The sequence below is a fragment of the Poecilia formosa genome, unplaced genomic scaffold (assembly GCF_000485575.1).
Source record: "Poecilia formosa unplaced genomic scaffold, Poecilia_formosa-5.1.2 Scaffold84, whole genome shotgun sequence".
Classification (NCBI taxonomy): Eukaryota; Metazoa; Chordata; class Actinopteri; order Cyprinodontiformes; family Poeciliidae; genus Poecilia; species Poecilia formosa.
In genome coordinates this window covers 420,603-441,483 of record NW_006800023.1, presented here as the reverse complement: position 1 = coordinate 441,483, position 20,881 = coordinate 420,603, and the positions used below count along the sequence as shown (strand labels likewise).

The 20,881-nt window shown below is 36.8% G+C and overlaps 2 protein-coding genes across 2 annotated transcripts in view; one reads left to right on the top strand and one right to left on the bottom strand.

The window, feature by feature from the left end:
• The window catches only part of map2 (microtubule-associated protein 2), an 84,274-nt gene extending 72,820 nt beyond the window's left edge, over positions 1-11,454 (top strand). Inside the window, exons 18-21 of the mRNA XM_016673879.1 lie at positions 3,105-3,197; positions 5,983-6,064; positions 9,233-9,345; positions 9,583-11,454. Of these exons, the coding sequence (XP_016529365.1) occupies positions 3,105-3,197; positions 5,983-6,064; positions 9,233-9,345; positions 9,583-9,804 (510 nt within the window). The 3' untranslated portion in view covers positions 9,805-11,454. The remainder of the gene's footprint in view (positions 1-3,104; positions 3,198-5,982; positions 6,065-9,232; positions 9,346-9,582) is intronic.
• Positions 11,455-12,400: 946 nt separating this feature from the next.
• myl1 (myosin, light chain 1, alkali; skeletal, fast) lies at positions 12,401-18,577 on the bottom strand. The gene is made up of 6 exons (XM_007557108.2): positions 18,340-18,577; positions 17,669-17,696; positions 15,937-16,080; positions 14,337-14,510; positions 14,166-14,243; positions 12,401-12,950 (listed from the first exon to the last, which is right to left on the bottom strand). The coding sequence occupies exons 1-6, from the start codon at positions 18,463-18,465 to the stop codon at positions 12,922-12,924; spliced, it is 579 nt and encodes a 192-aa protein (XP_007557170.1). The 5' UTR covers positions 18,466-18,577; the 3' UTR covers positions 12,401-12,921.
• Positions 18,578-20,881: the final 2,304 nt, after the last annotated feature.

The window sequence follows — 20,881 nt, the reverse complement described above, 5'->3', positions numbered from 1 at the left end:
TTGATGGCCAAAGGGGGATTTTGTACATTTACTGCTGGAAGTCAGTGCTGCACTTCTTTACCATTACTGTTTGTTTGTTTGTTTGTTTGTTTGTTTGTTTGTTTGTTTGTTTGTTTGTTTGCGACACACTGCGTGACCTGGACTCATGGCCTGCTGTTATATATCCTCACTGATAGTTACACTATCCAGGAGAGGTGTTTACTCAAGAGTAAATGTTATTTTACATGAACTGAATGTATTTGTTGCTGCAGATCAAATGAAAATAAAATCAAAAGCAGATTCTCCCTTGAACATTAAAAAAAAGAAAAAAACATTTTGATCTGTAGTCAAGAATTTAAAGAGTTTCAGCAACAGTTTTTGTTTGTTCTGTCACTCTCATTTTTCTTGTAAGCAATCAATATGTCTCTGAATTCATCAGCACATTCAGATTTTAATCAATAAGCTGAACTTCAGTCACTTTTTGCTGATAAAATTCAATGCCTGACAGATTCTCCCATTATTGTGACATTTAATAAACAGAAATAATTTTGGTAAATGACCTAAAACGAGAGATTTTGTCAGATTTAACTTCAGACAGTTGATAAACATGCCTTTTGATTTAATGTATGTAAACTTCTGGTTTCAGCTGTATGCACCATTACAGCTAGCTAACTGTAGTTGGTCAAGGACTAATTTCCTTGACTGTACTTGGTGCTTCTTTGTATAAAATTGGTCAGGTTTTGTGGTGAGTAGGATTTGCTTTTCCACTACGCTCTGTTAGCTTTTGGTTTCACGACTGTAAAGCAGTGTCATAAACACTAAATAGCAGAAAAAAATCTCATCACTTCTTCTTTTTCTTTCATACCAAAATACACAGGCAAAGAGAATTTAGTCCAATCAGGTTCCGGCAAAAACATGTCAGTTTACAAAGCTGACATTTAATTAAAAATAATTTTTTAGGGTTAACGGCTTTTTATATTACAGCTGACGGATAAGAAGTGAGTAGCCAGTACCAGTGGCAGGATGAGATCTGGGGGATGTGGCTCACAACCCAGGGTGACATCTTCCCAGAGGGCTTCATGAGCACTCACGAAAACATTTAGCTAGACAGAGTCTTGCAAAAGTACTGCAGCTGCAACATATAGTGGATGATTGAAAAGTGGACAAAGGGTATGTCTTTTTTTTTTAAATGAAAAATTTGAAATATTTAGAAAGTATTTGTACTAAACTCCTTCCAATCATTGTTTTGTTTGTTAGAGAGCATGGTTTTAAGATATAAGTAAGTAAATAGGATGAAGAGGACCACTGAACGGTATAAAGAAGACCACTGAACACATCTGACAGGTCAGCAGCAAAGCCATGGAGAAGTTTAAAGTAGGGTTATTTTGTAAAACCAATACTAAAACTAAGCATCTCACATAGCCCTTTATAGTTTTCAGTTAAAGAAGTTATACTTTTTACAACAGTTGAAGCATGAAAATCATGATTCAGAAAGGTAGTAAAGTTTTAAATATTTTTTTAGCACAACTCACAGGTTATCAGGCACAGGAAGAGAAAGGGAAGCTACCAGAAAATGCCTGTATTTGATTTATGAACTTTGGTGTCAGTTTCTTTATGCTATAAAGTTCTCAGTCTGCTCTTACCACTAAAACATTTTGTCTTTTAAAACAGTTTTTCATGGTAAGTAAAATGAAAGAAAAAATATATTTTGGAAAGCCTGTTAATTTTTCCATCCATAACTGAAGGACATTTTTCTGTCTAAGTGATTATCATCATCATTATTCCTCTTGTTACAAGTTTTCTTAAATATTCAAAAGAAAACAATAAACGAAAAACTGATCTTTCAAAAATTATGACATCTAATTTGTCCTATCATTTAGGAGTACCGCTTGAATTATTCCACACTTGTAGGAAAAAACATTGGTGGATTGAGTATTATTTTGACCTTGAAAAGCTTTTAGCTTCTCCTCATGCAAATGTGTTACTTACAAATGGGGCTCATCTCATTTTAAGTGAAAGTAAACATTCTTCTAAATGCTATACGATGCATAGTTACAATATTGAAAAGTCTTTCGTAAATAGCTTTTCTATGTTCTGTGCCAAGTGTACATTTGCTTTTAATAACTTTTTTAAATATATTTTTTATTTGTAAGCTGGAGATGCAAAAACATTTTTAAACTATTAGTCAGGATAGACTATTACAGCCCATAAACCATCACCTGACCACAAACATATTATCTTATTATTTTTTTTAGCATTTTTTTAATTCCTTTACCTTTGTTTTAAATAAATATACAGGTTTTAATTTTATTTACAGCACAATGGATGATTATTGAATAAAATTAGTCTTTTGGACAGTCATCTTGGAATTTAACCATCTTTTAGAAACAAAAACCCAAAAAGCTTAAGGCCAAATGCCTGTTGTTTGTTCTGTCAACAACAACATGTCCTTTCCTGCAGAAACCACCTAAAAATATGTTTGTACAATTGAATGGCTTTTTTTATTTCCCTTTCAATTGCTGCATGACATGTCTCTATTTTTCTTATTTATTTGCGCTATTGAGTCGACTGTGTCTGCATCTCTCTCCTGCTTTCTCTCTTTGCAGCTGCTGCGAGTCATTAATTGTCACAGTACACTCACATATTTTTGACCTTTGCATGCACCTTAAACTGAGGTCCCAATTTAAGATGGCTGTAATTTGCCTCCATTTTTACCTCAAGGCCCCTCTGAAGATCGTCCCTTTCTGCCACAATAAAGTTGAGAGAGCTCCATCTTAAAGTCAGAAGTATTGGATTACAGTTTATGCCTTCGGTGTATGGGAGGGACAGTATCAGGTCAGGGCTTCAGTCATGCAGCCTATTTGTCTGAGTCTTGTGTTTTTTAATTGTTCACTTTATTTATTGATCAGCTCAGTCCAACGTTAGAATGGTGTCTTTTGCTCTGGCCTACTGTAGATGTGTTTCCTAAAGTATGCTTGTCCAAGGCTGCAGAGGAACTGTGAGAGCCAGGACTATTGTTCAAACATCTCTGGACTATTAAGTGACTAGTTGATAGAAACTGTTTACAAGATTTGTTAAAGGGTCAAAGTATATTCCCACTTCATTGATCGCCTCCGCCCCTGCAGGTCCTCATCCCCAGTGTTAAACTGAACTATAGCCATGTTCAGTCTAGGTGTGGGTCCTTGGACAGGCGGGGCCACTCAGCAGGAGGTGGAAACGTGAGTCTTGTCCTGCAAACCATTCTCAGTGTTGCATTATCAGTGCATTTTGTGGTGTGTTGTGCTGTGCTTTTTGCAGTCTTACTGCTTCCCTTTTCAACTTGTTGTTCTGTATGTCGTTCATTCACCGAGCTACGGAGATATTTGCCAACATGCTTTTTTATGGAAACTTGTTTTTCTGTAATTTTGATTTGCTTTTTGCAAATTTAATTTTTAAAGCTTTAAATGTTCAAAATTCTTGTACTTTTCTGAACAGTACCGCCATTTCAGTAATATGTTTTCTAGCACCAGGTGAAAATGTTTTTTTTCTTTCTTTTTTTTAATAAAACCGTAAAATAAATGTTGCTAACTTTGGACATTGGATCCAGGACTCTAGCCTGCGTAGAAGAGGGAGGTCAAAGATTTTTCTCTCTGTATGCTCCAACCTTGTGAAATGTTGGACAAAAAGTACAAAAATAAGAAGAAATTGTCAAAAAAAAAAGTCAAGAAATGCTGTCAATTCTAATTAGCAAATGTGTGTTGTGAGAAATCGTGATGACAGTGGTATAGATTATGCTACTTGAAATTTGTTGCAAACAAATATCTAATTTTATTTTTCTCTACTGAATAAATTCAATTAAAATAAAGATTCTTTCATTGTTAGGGTTATGCCAGCGGATTAAAATATGTATTTATTTCAAACCTTTTCATACATCTTTATCATTAAAAGTGATTGCCATTTCATGCCATCGCCATTAGATATGAAAGATTTAAGCATTTGAAAGACATTCCAAAAGCGTTCAACACCACAACATATTATAGTTTTGTCTGATTTCCTGTTTTGACGTACAGTTAAAAATCTCTCTCAACAAATGTAAAGGTTTTCGACTAGATTATATTCCAATCATCTCAGACCTTCCCCACTGACCTTTATCTGCAATATGTAGCATATTTCATGAAACAGTTGATTAAGTCTTAATTGCAGCCATCTGAAGGAGCAGGTACGACGTCTGCTCCATCTGTGGTTTTTGATTTGACTGATGCATATTATCATTGCACCATAACACAAGCCTCATAACAATGAAACAATTAAAAGTTCCCCTGACTGTATAGCCCTGGACTAGGTCTGTTTACATTAAACCTATTTTTGTTTAATGAATTCAAGTATTCAGCATGAAATTACCAACGTACCTTGGCAAACAGCTGTGCTTAAACAATAACAAAAATTTGCTGGCGCTCTTGGCAAAGCAGTTGATAACTGTTCTTGGAACCGTTTTGTGCTCAATTGAGTGTTGTCTGGAATATTTTCTAAGCAGACTCAGTTGGAGATTTTTATTTATTTATTTTTTTACATTTTTTCTTTTTCTTCTTCTTAATGCCTACGACTTTGACTTGCGTTATTACTCATTTGGAAATAAGAATTCATAGAAAATGTAAAATTAGCTGATTTTATTCAAAATAAAACAAAAAAATGAATACAATAATAAAGTAACAAAGGGGAAGTCTGATACAATTCCTACAATGTAATGTGTGGAATTTTCTATATTCCATAGGAAGATTAAAGATGGCACAACAAAAGTAATATATTTTATTTGCAACAAGGGGAACATGGTTCAAAACTTTCTTTGGCACTCTTATACCAAAAATATACTTTTTAAAGTTTTTGCAGATTATCTGCCAATGTCTGAAGAAAGTGATGCAAGAGTTTGAGAGACTTCATAGATATAGAACTGCTGTTTATTGTCCTCGCAGAATGTTTTTTTTTTTTTTTTTTAAGATTTGGAGTTGCCTTTCATATCACAACCCAACAGGAAGAGTTGAATGGTTTGTCAAAGGATTGAAAGACTTGATGCTCTAATTCAATACTTACACAAAGCACAACACATTATTTTTGACTTTGTGTTCATGTTTTAGTTTTCATACCAGTGAAGCTTCTTTATGATTCACCGACACCACAACTTTTCAAACCAACATTATTATCCTTGTAAGTGCAGAAGCTCCAACAGCTGTACTAGTCTGCATCTCATTATCTTCATTGTTCATCGTCTGGCTTCTATTCACATGTTCATAACGAAGCTTCTGTATTCCGGAATAATCATTGAAAAACATGAACTATGTCGGTGACCTTACATGTTGCAGTGATTCATTTCAGCCAGTGTTGTTTCTCTTCTTACTCATTTTGCTGTGCCTAGAGCTTTATTACTCCTTTCTGTTTGCTGTCTCATAGTGTAGAAGTAGTACTATAGTAGTCCTGCTTTGAATCTGATACAGAATCTTTGGAGAGAGCTGAACATAAGAATGATTTTCTACAGGAATCTTCCAATTGATGTAAATAAAAAAAAAATAATAAAAACATTTTCATATTCTTCTTCAAAAGACTTTGTCACCTATTTTTTTGTGTCTATTCAAGAAGGTGTCTGTTATTTTCATAAGAAAAAAAGATCTGGGCACAGAAAACATTAAATGTAAGAGTAAATATTATTGGACATAACTGCAAGGATTGATAATTACATATGTTTGGAGAAATGTGCTAGAGAATTACCAACACAATTTAACACCTCATTTTAAGCTGGTTTAACTTTGATCCCCAGCGTCTCTTGGAGCCAATGCTATTACCCCCGAATTTGAGGCCTTTGGGGTTGAGGTTGAATTATTTTCTTTATTAAAAAGATGCATGGCGGAATTGCGTATCTTACAGCACGCCATCTGCTGTAACTCGGAGAAATTTAGTTCTTTTTTTATTTTTATTTAACATGATTTAGACTCTCAAAATGTTGACTTTATTTCTCAACTTTGTCTTTTCCAGGTACAAATACAGAACAAGAAGATTGACCTGAGCCATGTGACCTCCAAATGTGGTTCTCTCGACAACATTCATCATCGACCAGGTATAAAGCTCCATAAATAGTTGGTGATACAAAGAGAGTCAGGGGGATGATGTGAATGACAGCAGCTGTGGGTGTTTTGGGAAGCCTTATTCACTGGCATGCATCCCCATCCACACCTGTTGGAAACCTTTGTAAACACGAGTGCAAAGCTTTGAATTGATCTTCCATTGCAACAGTATTATCTTTTGCTCTAAAATTCATAAAATGTTACAGCAAAATTCATAAAATTTGACATCCATGATATTTACCACTAAAACATGTTTTACAGTTATTGCTGACCTTTAAAAATAACATGACATATAAATCCATATCTGTTAGTGAGGCTGGATACTTAACATACTGCCAGATGCACTGCGCAGAATGGCAGACAGCTTTTAAAGAGGCGCATCAGACAGCAGCAATCTGGGTTCATCAGGTCTCCATAACAACCATCTTCATGCCTTCCAAAATGCCAGCCATTTTGGAAGGCATGCCAGGAAAAAGGCCTTTTCTGTCCAGCTGTTACAAAGGTAAAAGTTTGGAGGGGATGGAGTCTTTTTATTGAAACACTGACTTTGAGATGGGTTTAGTGCAAAACAAAGATAAGTTATCATGTAGTTTATTGTGCATAGTGGGAGATCTGTCATGCTGTGGGCTTGTTTCTCTTACAATGGCTATGGACATCTTATTAGAAATCTTTACAAGCTCTAAAAATAAGGGCAATCTACTAGAGAAAAAATAGAATCTGTTATTAGTACTTCCTTCATTAGGATAAGAGTTTAAAGCCATTCGGTCAAATTGAGCAAGAAATGAGTCACTTCAGTTGGAATGAAACATATCCCGTGCAAAACATGCAAAAATATCCAGCAGTTAGCTGAGGGTAAGATGTGTAATTCCAGTAGTTTTATGCAATCGGTTATATTTAGATGTAGAAAATTGAAAATATTGCTCTGACTGACTTGCTTCTCAGACACTAAATAACAAATCCATTTCAGCATAAGTAATGGCTGTTTTGTAGCTTATATAAATCTCTGAAATAACCCGTCAATCACTCTGGGTTGCTGAACTCTTCAGTGTCCTGGTGTGCTGGAGGAACAGCAGCTGAACTGAGGCATGAACTGCATTTGGATTGACAGCTTGATGGATCTGTCCACAGGCAGTGGACTGTAGGAGGTGTTTTTCGGGTCCCTGGCAAACATTGCTGCGGTTGCTTTAATTCTTTCTACAAAATGAGTGTGAAACAAGATGTTGAGAGCTGCATTGCATCACACCTCAGCTGGCTCAATCCAGAAGCATTGAAAGTCTCAGTTCTGGCCTCTACAAGACATGAAGACATGATAAATGCTTTAAGGGTTGCTCTGCTTTTTTTTTTTTATTAGCTTTTTTAGCTTGGACATATGATACTTTCTAAGCATCTGGATAGTCTCGAATGTTGAACACTTAATAGTTGTAGTGAATGGTTAGGTCTCACACACGCATATAATTAGCTTGCATCCCTCTTTGGCCATATGTGATTGTTATTTTGGTTCTGTATGTTTAAGATGTCACATTGAAACTCTCCAAATAATATTGCAGCAGTTGTTTGTTGCCGTTCTAGCTCCCTCTGCTGGCGTCTTTTTGTCACAGTTATTCTTGCTGCTCTTTATTATTTGGGGTTTTATGTGCAGGTTTGTCCCCAGTGTCAGCCCTAAGGCTCATTCCCAATGGTGGGTCAGTTTATTGTTATTTTTATTTAACCTTTATTTAAGCAGGATAGTCCCACTGAGATCAAAGACCTCTTTTACAAGGGAGACCTGGCCAAGACAGCAATAAAAACAAACACGCATTTAAATTTGCTCGCAGAAAGCACTCACTCACGGTGCACTCCAAAGATATTACCATATTTTTAAAGCCCTTCGATGTACCAAAGGTTTGAGGTTGAAGCATATAAATCATAAGTTGTTCCAGGCACGATATGCCGAAAACCTTAAAGCTGCCCACTTTATTTTGAACTTGGGGGAACTTTAGGAGAACATCCATACATCTAAAAATAATCTAAAATACCTGAAACTGTTAAAATTGGACAGACTCTCAGTTGGATCAAGGTCTGGAATTTGACTAGACCATTCTGACACAAATATGCTTTTATCTAAACCAGTTCACTGTAGGTCCGACTGGGTGTTTAGAGTTTTGTTGTAAAGTGAATCTCCACCCCACACTAGAGTCTTTTTCAGTCTCGAACAGATCTTTCTCTAGGACTGACTTGTACTACTCATTACCTTAGATCAACATTTAGTATTAAACATTTAATATCGGAGCATTGTGTGCTTTGTGTTACCTTATAGGTGGGCGGAGAACCAACATTTAGTTTTATACCGAACTAATAATCTTGCCAAACATGGAGAACCAACATCTAATTTTACCAGAACAACTATGAGAGACCCCTACTAGTTTATAAATTACAGACTACTTATTGTTTTTAAACATGGGGAACCAATATGTTTACCTTTTTGTCTTTCTTTTGGTTTGTTGTTTTGTTTGTATTTCCTTCTAATTCATGTAAAGCACTTTGAACTGCCTTGTTGCTGAAATTATGCTATTTAAATAAATTTGCCTTACCTAAATATGTTTGTCCATCTTACCACCTATCCTGATCAGTGTTTATGTCCCTACTCAAGTTAAGCCTTCCAGTTCAGTTCACTTCAGCTTTATCAATATCCTAAAGGGAAATGAATCATCAGACATCATAGCTACAAAAACAAAAGGACACACAGTTACATAAAACATCAACAGTCAGTCCCTTTATCTCCACAGTGTAAGCTGCCGTCACCATAAGCCACCATGTGGCAGCAGTAGTTTTTCAGCCTCTTCTTAAATGTCTTTTCTGTATCTAAGTAGCTTGTGACAAAGTCTGTGCTTGATCCCCTTTTGCTTTTTTAAAACAATGATGTCCTTGTTTCAAATCAGATCACAAAGGCAGTAGGTGTATTTAAGGCTACTAAAGTAAAAGCAGCTTAAAACAAATGCAAGACACAAAACGTTTTGAAAAGAATGTGACCTTTTTCTTTCACTTAATGCTATGCGCTATTTTATGTTGTACCATCTCATAAAACCCAATAAAATGCACAGAAGTATATACAAAATAGTACAATGGTTAACACTTTGTACTTTAGCAAGGGGGATGATTATTTTTCTTCTTCTTATACTCAGGTGGCGGTAATGTGCGAATAGAGAGTGTGAAGTTGGATTTCAAAGACAAAGCTCAAGCCAAGGTGGGTTCACTGGAGAATGCACATCATATTCCTGGTGGAGGTCGCATTATGGTGAGTGTTTAAATGCTAAACGCTTCTACGCATCAATGAAGGGGAGAGAATTTGTTTGAGACGTCAAATATCTACAAAAACGTATTCTGTTTTGACTGACTAATCACACATCAAAGTCTTGTTTTTTTTTTTTTTCTTTTTTAAATATTTGAGAAGACAGACAGACTGTCTGCCTGCAGTTACTTAAACTTATTTTCATGGTATTTTTTTTTTAAACATATTTTCTGCATTTAACAGATTGAGAGCCACAGGCTGACATTTCGTGAGCATGCAAAGGCCCGTGTTGACCATGGAGCTGAGATCATCGTCCAGTCACCTGGTCTGTCAGGCTCCGTCTCTCCCCACCATCAGAAGGAAAGCCAGCTGTCGTCCTCTGGCAGTCTCAACATAATGGAGTCTCCACAGTTAGCAACCTTGGCCAAGGATGTAAGTGATGCCTTAGCCAAGCAGGGCTTGTGAACACTGGACCTCTAGACTGCTGCTGTGCATCCAAGACACCCTCACCTTTAAGAACTCTTCTGCCCTCTCTCGCCATCATGAAACAAAGTGGTTACCATTGATGCTCAGCACACAGAGGTTTCCTTAACATCTTTATCGCAGCATCCGTCACTAAACTCTAAGCAGAGACTAGACTTAGAAGCTACTGTGTTTTGGTCTTCTATTTTTAACCTTAAACATGTGTTTTTTCTGATTTGTTTTGTGGATATTCCTTTATGTTTTGAACAATGTTTTGCATAGTTAGACTGGGCGTTTGCTCTAGATTAAGTGGTATATCTGTCAACACTGGCTTTACTGGTCTTGGATCAGCGTATCGAAGAAGCGACAGCCTTTTTTTTTCTACTCTAAGCAACTAAAGACATGGCCTGTACACCATGCCACCCTTTGTGTTCTTGCTCAGCAAACATGCATGATTGCCAGATCCCCTAACAACGAGCATCTTTACTGTGAGTCATTGTTGACTCGATACATGATCTGTTTAAAAATAATAATATAGAGATCTCTATAGGATACAACCTCTTTCCCATCCACATGTCTCACATTTTAAAAGGAAGCAAAAATATGGCTATAAGATATTACTTTACAATGGCATATATGCAAGAACCACATCATGTTATGACAAGCATGTATGAATCAAATATGAAAAGAGGCTCTTTTGTATTGAAGAAAAAAAATACATTTTAGTAAATAATTTCCTCATTTATTGGATAAAGATAAACAAGTTCATGTTTTGTAGTTAATAGATGTTTTACAGTGTAATGCTTGGTGACAATGTCCAAGACTGATTTGGTGTTGCTGAGGGATGCATCTCCGTCTTGTCAAACAGCCTTACTCACTTAAACCTGCTCAGCAGATCTATATAGACGCCTGCTTAAAACACTTGGAGCTCATTCCACAAATATCTGTCCCAGAAGGAAATTGTTTGAGGAGCAACCAATAAAGGTTGATGTTTAAAGTCGATAATGATTGCTGTCTGAGCCACTGAAGAATAGATGCTACGGCAGATGATGCCACTTCTCCAAAACGTGTGTGTGTGTGTGTGTGTGTGTGTGTGTGTGTGTGCGCGCGAAAGCATGTATATGTATATGTGTGTGTGTGTGTGTGTGTATGCATTTGGTGCAGATCCCATGCCGTTTTATGGAGGGACGCCGCTGTATTTGGGTTGTTTGTCGTGATGTGTAGGGAGATGAAATTGTTAAAGGTAAAAAAAAAAAAAACTTTTTAAAAGCCTTAAATAAAAAAAAAAATTAAATAAAAAAATACTCGTCAAATGTCCACTGGGAGAAAGAACTCGGTCAGCTCCTGATATATCTGTTTGGGCAAAATGGTCGGGTGATCTAGATTTTTCTTTGTTGTTTTTTTTTCTCCAGACACTGTTTGTGGTATGACCCGCTTCCTGCCCAATTACTGCCCCCCCCCCAAATGCAACTGTTTGTTTGCTTCTGTGTTTATTCTGCATCCCCCATCTCCGTGTGCCTCTCCCCCACCTCTTGCTCCACCCTGCAGCAACTCTTAATGTATTTAAAAGGTCAAGTAGATGTATGCAGTTTTTCTCCTGTTGATATGACACCAATTATGATAATTAATGACAATAAAAATAACAAAAAGTGACACGCTTCTTGTTTTCTTTTCAAATGATCAAAAATATGTTGACATAGTTAGAAGTACACAATGATGATTATGCAGAGATTTATTTGTAGTAAGTAACCCAATACACTGCATTGATTGATTGACTTGTTTGATCATGTTTTGTTTTTGTGTTATACAGTGCTTTGCTAAAGTAACAATCCCCTTGAAAGTTTTGCACATTTTCTCTTGCCACAGGTTATCATTTGGGTTTTAGTCTGGACTTTGGCTGAGCCATTAATATGCTTTGATGTAAAACATTAAGTTTCAGCTCTGGCTCTATAGTTACAATCGTTGTCTTGCTGGAAGGCTGAACTTTCTCTAGTCTCTTATTTTCAGCGTTTACCAGGATTTATTTGATGTTTGCTCTTTATTTATCTCCATCCATCTTCTCATCAGATTTGACCTGTAATCTTGTTCCTCCTGAGGAAGAAAAGCATCCCAACAGCATGGTGCTACCATCATCATGTTTCACACTGAGTGTTCTGGGTGAGCTGCATTGTTTTTATGCCAAACATAGTGGGTTTTTTTAATACATTATAAACATAAAAATTCCATTTTGAAGCATCAATTCCCCTTCATATGTTGTTCTTCTTCACTTTACTTCTAGAGCTAAGGTTTACTATGACTACCAAATGTTGCTTCAAACTGAGAAGACGGAAAAAGTTATGGCACTATAAAAATCATTCATATAAAAAGACATGTTTGGTCAGACTTACCTTTTAGGGCATCCGTAGGCTGAACAATTTTGTTTACCTAAAAAGTGTCATACAAACATTACTTTGCTTATACACACACTTCAACTTAAATGCTAATCAGTTAATATGTGCATCTATTTCTTCAGGATATGCAGCACCTTGAACTTTGGTGAGTAGCTCACTAGCAGAATATTATTAGAAATTGCACAAAAATAGAGGCAAATATTCTGGAATAAAATGGGAGTGTGAAAAGTTTATTGTGAAATGGCAGAGGATACAATAACTTAAGACTCAGGGATGGATTGAGTGAAGGGTGGATTGATTTTGATGGCCAGTCCTGGGCCAAACAAGTCACCTACATGGCAGATAGACAGCCAGCCAAACAATGAGGGGGAGGAAATGGTCATTTGTATTCCACCTCCCCCTCCATCACTGTTCCTCTGTAATAACAAAAACTCCAATGAGACCACGGGACCTGAATGAAGATGAAGGAAGAATCACTTCGTCTGCAATCGTTACTGCTTTCCAAAGTAGCAGGAGGAGGAAGAGAGAAATGAAAAATAATAATAAAGCACCATTTGGACAAAAGAGGAAAAAAAAGTAGGATTTAACAAAACAGGGTTCAGTAAGTGACATCTCTTAGTCCTTTGTTCCCCCTGCTTCCACAAGTTGATTCAGGAAACAGCGAGTGGATGTCGCGACACCATGGGGTCGTCTGCACTAGTCGATGTTCACCACCGCAGTGGCAGGGTCCTTACACAGACATGATGTGCTTGACAAAGGCTGCAGATGAAGACCCGGGCAATATACAGAAAGAACAGAGTAGAAAAATTAACGAGGAGACAAAAACTGGCAACGTGACATGAGTTAATGAACTACTAACCATCACTAATACCACGTGATAGTGTAGCAAGCACCGCAGACACAGTAACTCCGTATCAGACTTCAGTGAATGTTCAATGACCTGCTGTCTCAAACATTAAGGTAGCCATGTCATAAGAATGTATTCTATTTTATGAGCAGTAGATGTAGGCTGAAAATACATTTAAAGGGATAGTTCAAGACTTGGGAAGTGAGGTTTTGCTGATGGGTTATAAGAAATTAATATTTTACCTGCAGTAAATAACTCTCATGGCATCTTCATTTAATATAAATGTGGATTAACTACTTCCAGAGGCTGAAGGTAATGGCTAGGTCAGGAAAAAGCTAACTTCAATCTCCTTAAAACACCTTCAATCCAAAGATGTCATCAAGGCTCATACAAACAATATTTTATGAACCATAAAACTTAAAACACTGTTGCTATGGGTAATTTATTTTACAGCGAAGCCAAACATTATCTATGTGGTGAAGTGGGTCATTGCTGAAAGCTTTAATCCATATGACTTTTGCTTGGTGTAGCTGCACTATTATTTCATTGAAGTAATGTGAGGGTGTAGTGTGTGTTTGCATAGACCAGACAGTAACCTTTCATGTATAAGTGACAAGGAGAGGCCTCAACTGATAAAACTGAAAATCACATCTGAAATCCGTGATTTCAGATGTGATCCATTTGTCCATTTGTTGCCATCTGGTGGCAGAAGGCAGAACAATCCAAAAGGGTCTCTTATTTGGCCAGTCCTGGCTAAAACAGGAGAGTTGCAGCAGTCCTGCACATCACCTCTCATCTAAAAAGTAATGACTGACTTTAGTGTAAACAACAGTGTAATGCTATTGTTATGACAGCTTAAAGGTTCATAAACTAACGTTCACAAAAAACACTATTATGTTTTTGAGAGAGGAGTTGTTGGTCTTGTTTTAAGTCAGCAGAAAGCTGCTTTGTTCTTGGCACCTCTTTGAGTGACTATTTCAGATTTGTACTAAATGAAGATACCAAGCAAGAAATACCACAACACCTAAAGGTTTAACCACCTGGTTTAAAATAGTTCCATTGTGTAGCTCAGTTCTGTAGTAGTAGTAGTAGTAGCAGAAATAGTGTTACGGTAATTTTTGGCTCACCCTCATAGTTGATGCAGCCATTCTCATCCTCCTGTCCTGCCATAAGGGCATCGATTTCAGTCTCATTCATCTTCTCTCCTGCAAGGGGTCGCAGAACACATTCAGTGTTGAAAACACCTAAAGTAGCATGGGGGGTGCCATATAAATCACCAGAGCCTAGTTCAAACTTACCAAGTGTTGACAGGACAATACGGAGCTCAGCGCCCATGACTGTGCCGTTTCCCTCCTTGTCAAAGACACGCAGACCCTCAACATAGTCCTCAAATCCTGCCTTGTTTGGGCTGTTGATGATTGTCTGAAGCATAGGCAAGAAACCCTCAAATTCTACTCTCTTGTTGGCCATGTCTGTGGAAGAAGAAATAAAAAGCACAATAGATATTTCACTAGTATACCTCAAAGAGCTGAATAACCTGCTATATATCATCCCTCCACCATGGCTGTAGTGGAGAAACTAAACTGCAGCAGCTCACAAACGTGCGCGAGTTTCACAAACCTGCTTTTATATTTTGCAAAACACATTAGTATGAATATTTCTGGTACTAGTAACTTAAGAGTAAATTAAAGGCAGGATTTTTTTTTTACTTTTTAATTGTATTTTCAGTGTGAGATTGTGATGTTGGAATAAAAGTTAATATTCACGAAAGGTCACACATTTTATTAATTGTCCTAGAAGTTACGTTTGCTTTAAGTAAACTTCATCACTGGTACTTCTCAAAAGCACATCTAAGTATTTTTTTATGTTAACAAAGCTTATGATGAAGGTCTGATGCATATGTTTTCAACATATGGGCACTACTGTAAACTACACCACAGCGCCCTCTTGTGATAAAAGGTTCAAATATGCTTCTTGATTATGCTCTTCTATTTCTCTTGATTTTTGAGCAGCATAGCTTTCATCATTACTAAAAAGTATGTGTTCTAGTATTTAAAATAATTTCAAAACTACTTCAGACATGTCCAAAGCACTACCGCAATGTCTATTTGACTTCTTTTAACTAGTAAACTGAATATTTGCCTGCTGAAAAACACTGTTGCAATTTAAGGTCCTGAAGAAATACTATTAAAACACAGATTGAACTGATGTTATAAACAGTTGATGGTGACTGTAAGTCTGTTTTCAAAACAACAAGTTGTGCCATTTTATAGCACAATCAAGTAACTATGTTACCTTCAGTTGTTGTAAATATGCTATTTATTCATAATATGACTTAAAAGAGATCTGACTTCATAATTTTATGTCTTGAAATTGGGCCAATGTCTCTTAGACTGACTCCTGCTATTCCTCTGCTTTCAGGAAGCCATCAAAAACATTGCTCCTCTATTAACCCTTCAACAACGTTTTTACCAGCCTTTCCCTGAGAAGTAGTTCATATAATTAGCTCCAAGAGTGCGCAGTTCCATAATGCGTTTGTTAATTGCTACTGGCTAGTCTGTAGGAGCTCAGGGAGGAATCGCAGAACTGGTGCTCTGTGAGGGGGAAGCACATAACCTTGGAAACTGCAGCTCCGAGGAGGAGCTGCGTCTCGAAGGCGGAGCTAGCTCCATCCAGACACTTTGCAGATGAACGATTGCCACCCGAGATTAAAGGATTTCTCAAACATGTATCAAAGAATGAAGGCAACACTCCAGGTATGTTTTTGATGAGGGAATAACATAACATGGTGCAAAGCTAAAAAAAAAAAAAAAAAAAAAAAAAAAAAAGTTGATTTTGTATAATACTACTAATATAAAATGAAAACACAAAACTTGAGTTAGTGAATGGTTCTCTTACCCTCAGGTGTGGGATTTCCCAGCAGTTTGCTGACTTCCTTGTTGGTGGGGTTCTGTCCCAGAGCGCGCATGATGTCAGCGATCTGGTTGTACGCCACCTTGTTGTCACCCACCCTGTCAAACAAGCCGAAGGCCTCTCTGTAGTCTGTTGAATGCAGTGAGAACAGAATATCATCACCTAAATGCTCAGGTGTATTTGTTTAAATCATGAATGGAGGAGCTTTTGGAGTTTCTAATACCCAAATTTTACTATACAGAGCTTTTTATCTCACACGCCTTAAAATTTCTATCGCCTAAATGTTTTAAACTACTCAGTGACAACAAATATGGGAGAAATGTGTAGGAGTGGCATCATTTTATACGGTTTCTGCAACCGTTTTTTTTATTTTTTTTAATTAATATTAAAGTGTCATCTTTTGGACATTTTTCTTCAATCATATTGTCAAGTCATTTTAGTAGTTTTTAGAATGTAATTATCTGCCTAGTTGTTACATTTCTGAAGCTTCTAATGCTTTAAAATCAGTTCAAATGTAATATGTTTTTATCAGCGGTTTATTCCTCAAACAGTGCAGCTGTTGCAAAACTGCCAGCAGGTGGAAGTAGTTGCTCTGCTAACTGACAAGGGAAAAGCACAAGTGCAAGACGTCCAAGGAGGCTGTAGTGTTGCTGGCTGAATGGACCGACTGCCGCCGAGCTCCATCAGCCCTCACACTATTTCTGTCTCAGCTGTCTCCTTCTGTCACAGCGGGGCTCTTTTAAAAGACCACCTTGGAATTGATAAACATAGCTGAGAACATGAGCCCCTCCTTTTAAAGGCAAGACCCCGTGTGGGTGAAAGCGGAGTAAAAGAAGGGAGTGCTGACTTTAGTGTAACAAGCAGCCAGCCAGCCCTGTGGTCTAGTCCTGTGCTGACTAGCAGCCCGCAGGTGCTTCTTTTTGTCAAAGTCATAGCATTTCTTTATCCCTCCTGTGGCTGGTACTCTTTCTGAACAGTTTTATTTAAAATGATATGGAGATAGTATAATAAAAGAAGCAAATAACAAGACACAGAAACATCTTAAGTTGATTTAGCATACTAGAGTTCAATGGCCATTAATTACTTCTGTGCTTTATTTGTGTTATGATCTAGTAATCTTTTTAATTTGACACTAACTTATTATTTTAGTTTGCTGTTCTACAGCTGTAGGTTAAAGTTCAATTATTATACAGATGTTTAGCACCAGAAGTTATTCATTTTATTTTAAAGAGACTTATTTACATGTTTCCTTACAAAACCTGTTGATTCCCACAGTATACATTATAACACAATGTGTTTACTCAAATGACTTGCTGCACAAATTGGATGAATAGTTGAAATATGTTTTTTGAGAGATCATTAAATCTTTATAATTAACTACCTATATAAGCATTCTCCTTCTTAGCTAGTCTTAAGTTTCACTTGGCATGTGATATTTCTGTGGAATGGCAAAATACAGAAATGATTGGGGTGATCACTTGTCACAAATATTGTAACACCTGTTGCTGATTCTTCTACAGGTTTGCTTTGGCTTATTTTCATTCAAAAGTTCTTCTGTTAACTAATCTGTCAAGCTTTAAAGATTTAAGATAGTGACAGATTGACTTACTAGTAGGCCAATTGAAATCTGAGACACATGAGAGTTTTTGATAACATGAACTGTTTACAATGTGATATTCTGTCTTGTGGCTGCAAAATTGGGCAGAAGTTTACTTACCATCGATCTGGTCTGCGCTGAATTCAATCTACAAGCCAAATAGAAAGCAATAGTGTAAGTTTCAAAAGCAAATACGTGGCATGCAAGCTCTTTTTAATGAAATCATCCATGCACAAATTAATTCCCATAAAACAATATTTTTTTCCCCAGCTGCCATACTTTTTTTTTTTTTGCCATGTGATTGCACCTGATCTGTGGGAGTCCATCTTTAGCCACATTAAGATGTCCACATTTGGAGACGCTGTGGATTGCCATCAAGCATTACTCATCACCCCGAGTCCAATCCGGAAACAGCTGGGCGTGGTCTAAAACCGCGGTGAGCTATCCATGGTTCTGCTTACTCCCTGCATCCCCATTCATAGCTGTGAGAATGTTCCTTTAAACCTAAACCTCAAAATTGCTCTCAATATTTTTTCATAAACTTATTGCGAATGCATCAATCGTTTGACTAAAATAAGCCTAACCATGAAATAACTCACATTACTTGACATTTTTCGTTCAAAAGGATTAATGATAATGTCGCAAATGAAATACGTTTCATGAACCACTGCAGATTAATATGTAATGCAATCCTTAGTTGAAAACCGAAGTTGCTGCTGATCCCAAACCGTGTACGTCCCACTCTAATCCTTCCCGCTCCAGATCAGGTCATCCCTTCATTGTCATGGTACCTTGACGGAAGACAGGTCAATAGCGGGGGCCGCTGCGGGAGCGGGCGCTGGCTCGGGTGCCGGTGCGGGTGCAGGTGCAGGTTCGGCCTTCTTGGCGGGAGCTTTAGGGTCCTTCTTGGGAGCCATTTCTGCTTATAGTTAAAAAAGCAACTACCTTTTCCCCTGAAGCACTCACAATTTCCGGTCCGGGTGGCACACAAGGAGTGCAGCACTGAATGGAGGAGACTCAGAGGAAGAAATCCCTGTTTGGGCGTATATATATCAGGCTATTTTCCGTGTGACCCCCGCCGATTCTGTCCTCGTCTGAGGATTGGATGGCGGAGGGGAGGGTGTGTGAGAGAGTGATGGGCTTCTCTCTAAACATGGAATATAAGATTGCAGGCCAGAGAAAGTTTATCCTTTCCTCTCATCACAAACACACTGCACACGGTTGGAAAGGTTACCTGCATGCATAAAATGTTCGTTAAAACAATTTTAAGCACGTGTTGTCTCATCGCACATTCGCTCAGGGCTGGCCCAAGGTTGTTCGGGGCCTTCAGCAAGAGTTGATTTGGGACCTCCCCTCCTGCTAAGAACCATTAACACTATTCCAACACAGATCTGGATAATTAGTTATCATTAATCTTGTAAGTAATGGTTTGTTGTTTTCATGCAGAAATATTAAAGCATCTTTGATACATTTTATAAAACATCACCTTGAATAGAAACGGAAAATTACCCTTCACCATTAGACATTTCTTTCAATCGCCATGTGCTCTTTCTAATAACTTCAGTATTTTTTCTTATGTTATAAATTTGTCCTGATTGTAGAGGCTCGTTATTTTTACTATTATATATTCACTGTGTGTATTTCTATTTGCTGATGTGTGTTTCTTAATAAATCATATTCAAACACAGAAACATTTAAAGTCATAGTATTAGAGCGTTACTATATTAACACAACAATAAAACAATGAAGAACTTTTAAAAGTTATTTTAAAAGACCTGTTAAGTTATTTTAAAATGTAAAAGAACTTTCTGGTTCTTTTACATTTTAAATTAAAAGTGGAAACAATTTTAAAATCTTTTAAGTTATCTATGCTGAACTTGTTAAGCCCATAAGTCCAAAATCTTAAATGGTATTTTCATTTTCAATAAACCAAAGTAAAAAAAAAAAAAAAGTAAATTGATGGTTTTTGTTGATGTTCAAGGGTTTATGGGAGGACCCTGATGGTTGGTCCTCAAGAAGCAGCTTAGTTTGCCTTGGGCCCATTCTGCACACACTGCATTCATCTGTGTCACCTTGAGGATTATGCAACGTGATATTTTAAATTATTTATTCATTATTATAATTAATATTATACAATTATTAGTGCAGAGTAGTTAACAAAAAAGTACAAAACACTGATGTTGTAAAATGAGTTATGAAATAAAACACACAATGCAAATAATAAAATAGCATGTGCACGTCAGAGTCTTAATTTTATATAACCTTTACCATGGGAAGTGTTGAATTATTTGAATGGCTAAGAAAATATTTTTGCAGCATAGTTTATAATTGTTGTAAATGGGGAAAGAAATCATCACTGGTTTGACCTAAAGAATAGCTTATGAAAGTGGTTTAAAATATTTTTACATAACTATTAGTTCTGTATATTTTTAATTTTCCAAGTATTCCATGTTGACAGATATTGTCTACAGCAATTATAGAGCTTTTTTAATTTCTTATGTTTTGTTTCTGTATATACATAAGAGAAGAAACTTCATATGGGAATGCTTGACAGTTAGTTTAGAAATTGAAATTGCAAAGTTTGGAAAGGGTTTGGCTATGGGTTCATAACAGAGCCCAACTTCAAAACAGTGAAACAAACAAAAATAAATGACAAACTGTAAAATTAGTTTTACAAAGAGTCCTCCACACCTTTCATGGTATTACACATTCTTTTTTTGACAAGAGGATAGAGTATTCATACAAAACCTAAAACTATTAATTACTACTTTGTATTTTAAATAGTAGCTGACTTGCTCACTGAGCACACCGAGTAACAAATCCCACAGCTTAGTCAAAGGTTAGTTGTACTTGGTGTCACTCCCAAATCAATGTTTTGACTTGAATACAGCAGGAACGAAGCAGCATCTGCTCCTTATTTACTTCTGTCCATTTCATCGCATTCAACTCATTAGCACATACGTGATCCCAAACTGTCCTCTTATGTCAAAGGCAGCTGAAATGCTTATACAGTTGAAATCAGAAGTTTACATACACAGTATAAAAAGACAGTTAAACATATCTTTCCTCACTCTCTTCAGTTATATTTAAACTGATTTCTGTTGTTTTACATCAGTTAGCATTAAATAATATTTATTTTTCCCTAAGTGCCACAACAATGAAATAATGTGTCAGAGATTTATTTATGAATGTCTTCTCTTTAGAAAGAAATGAGGAAAAGCCCCAGATGATGATGTCAAGACTTTGGCAACTTCTCATAGGTTAACTGATACAACTGAGTTACTTGGAGGCACAGCAACCTTTGAAATCCTTGTATCATTTTCATTCCATGTC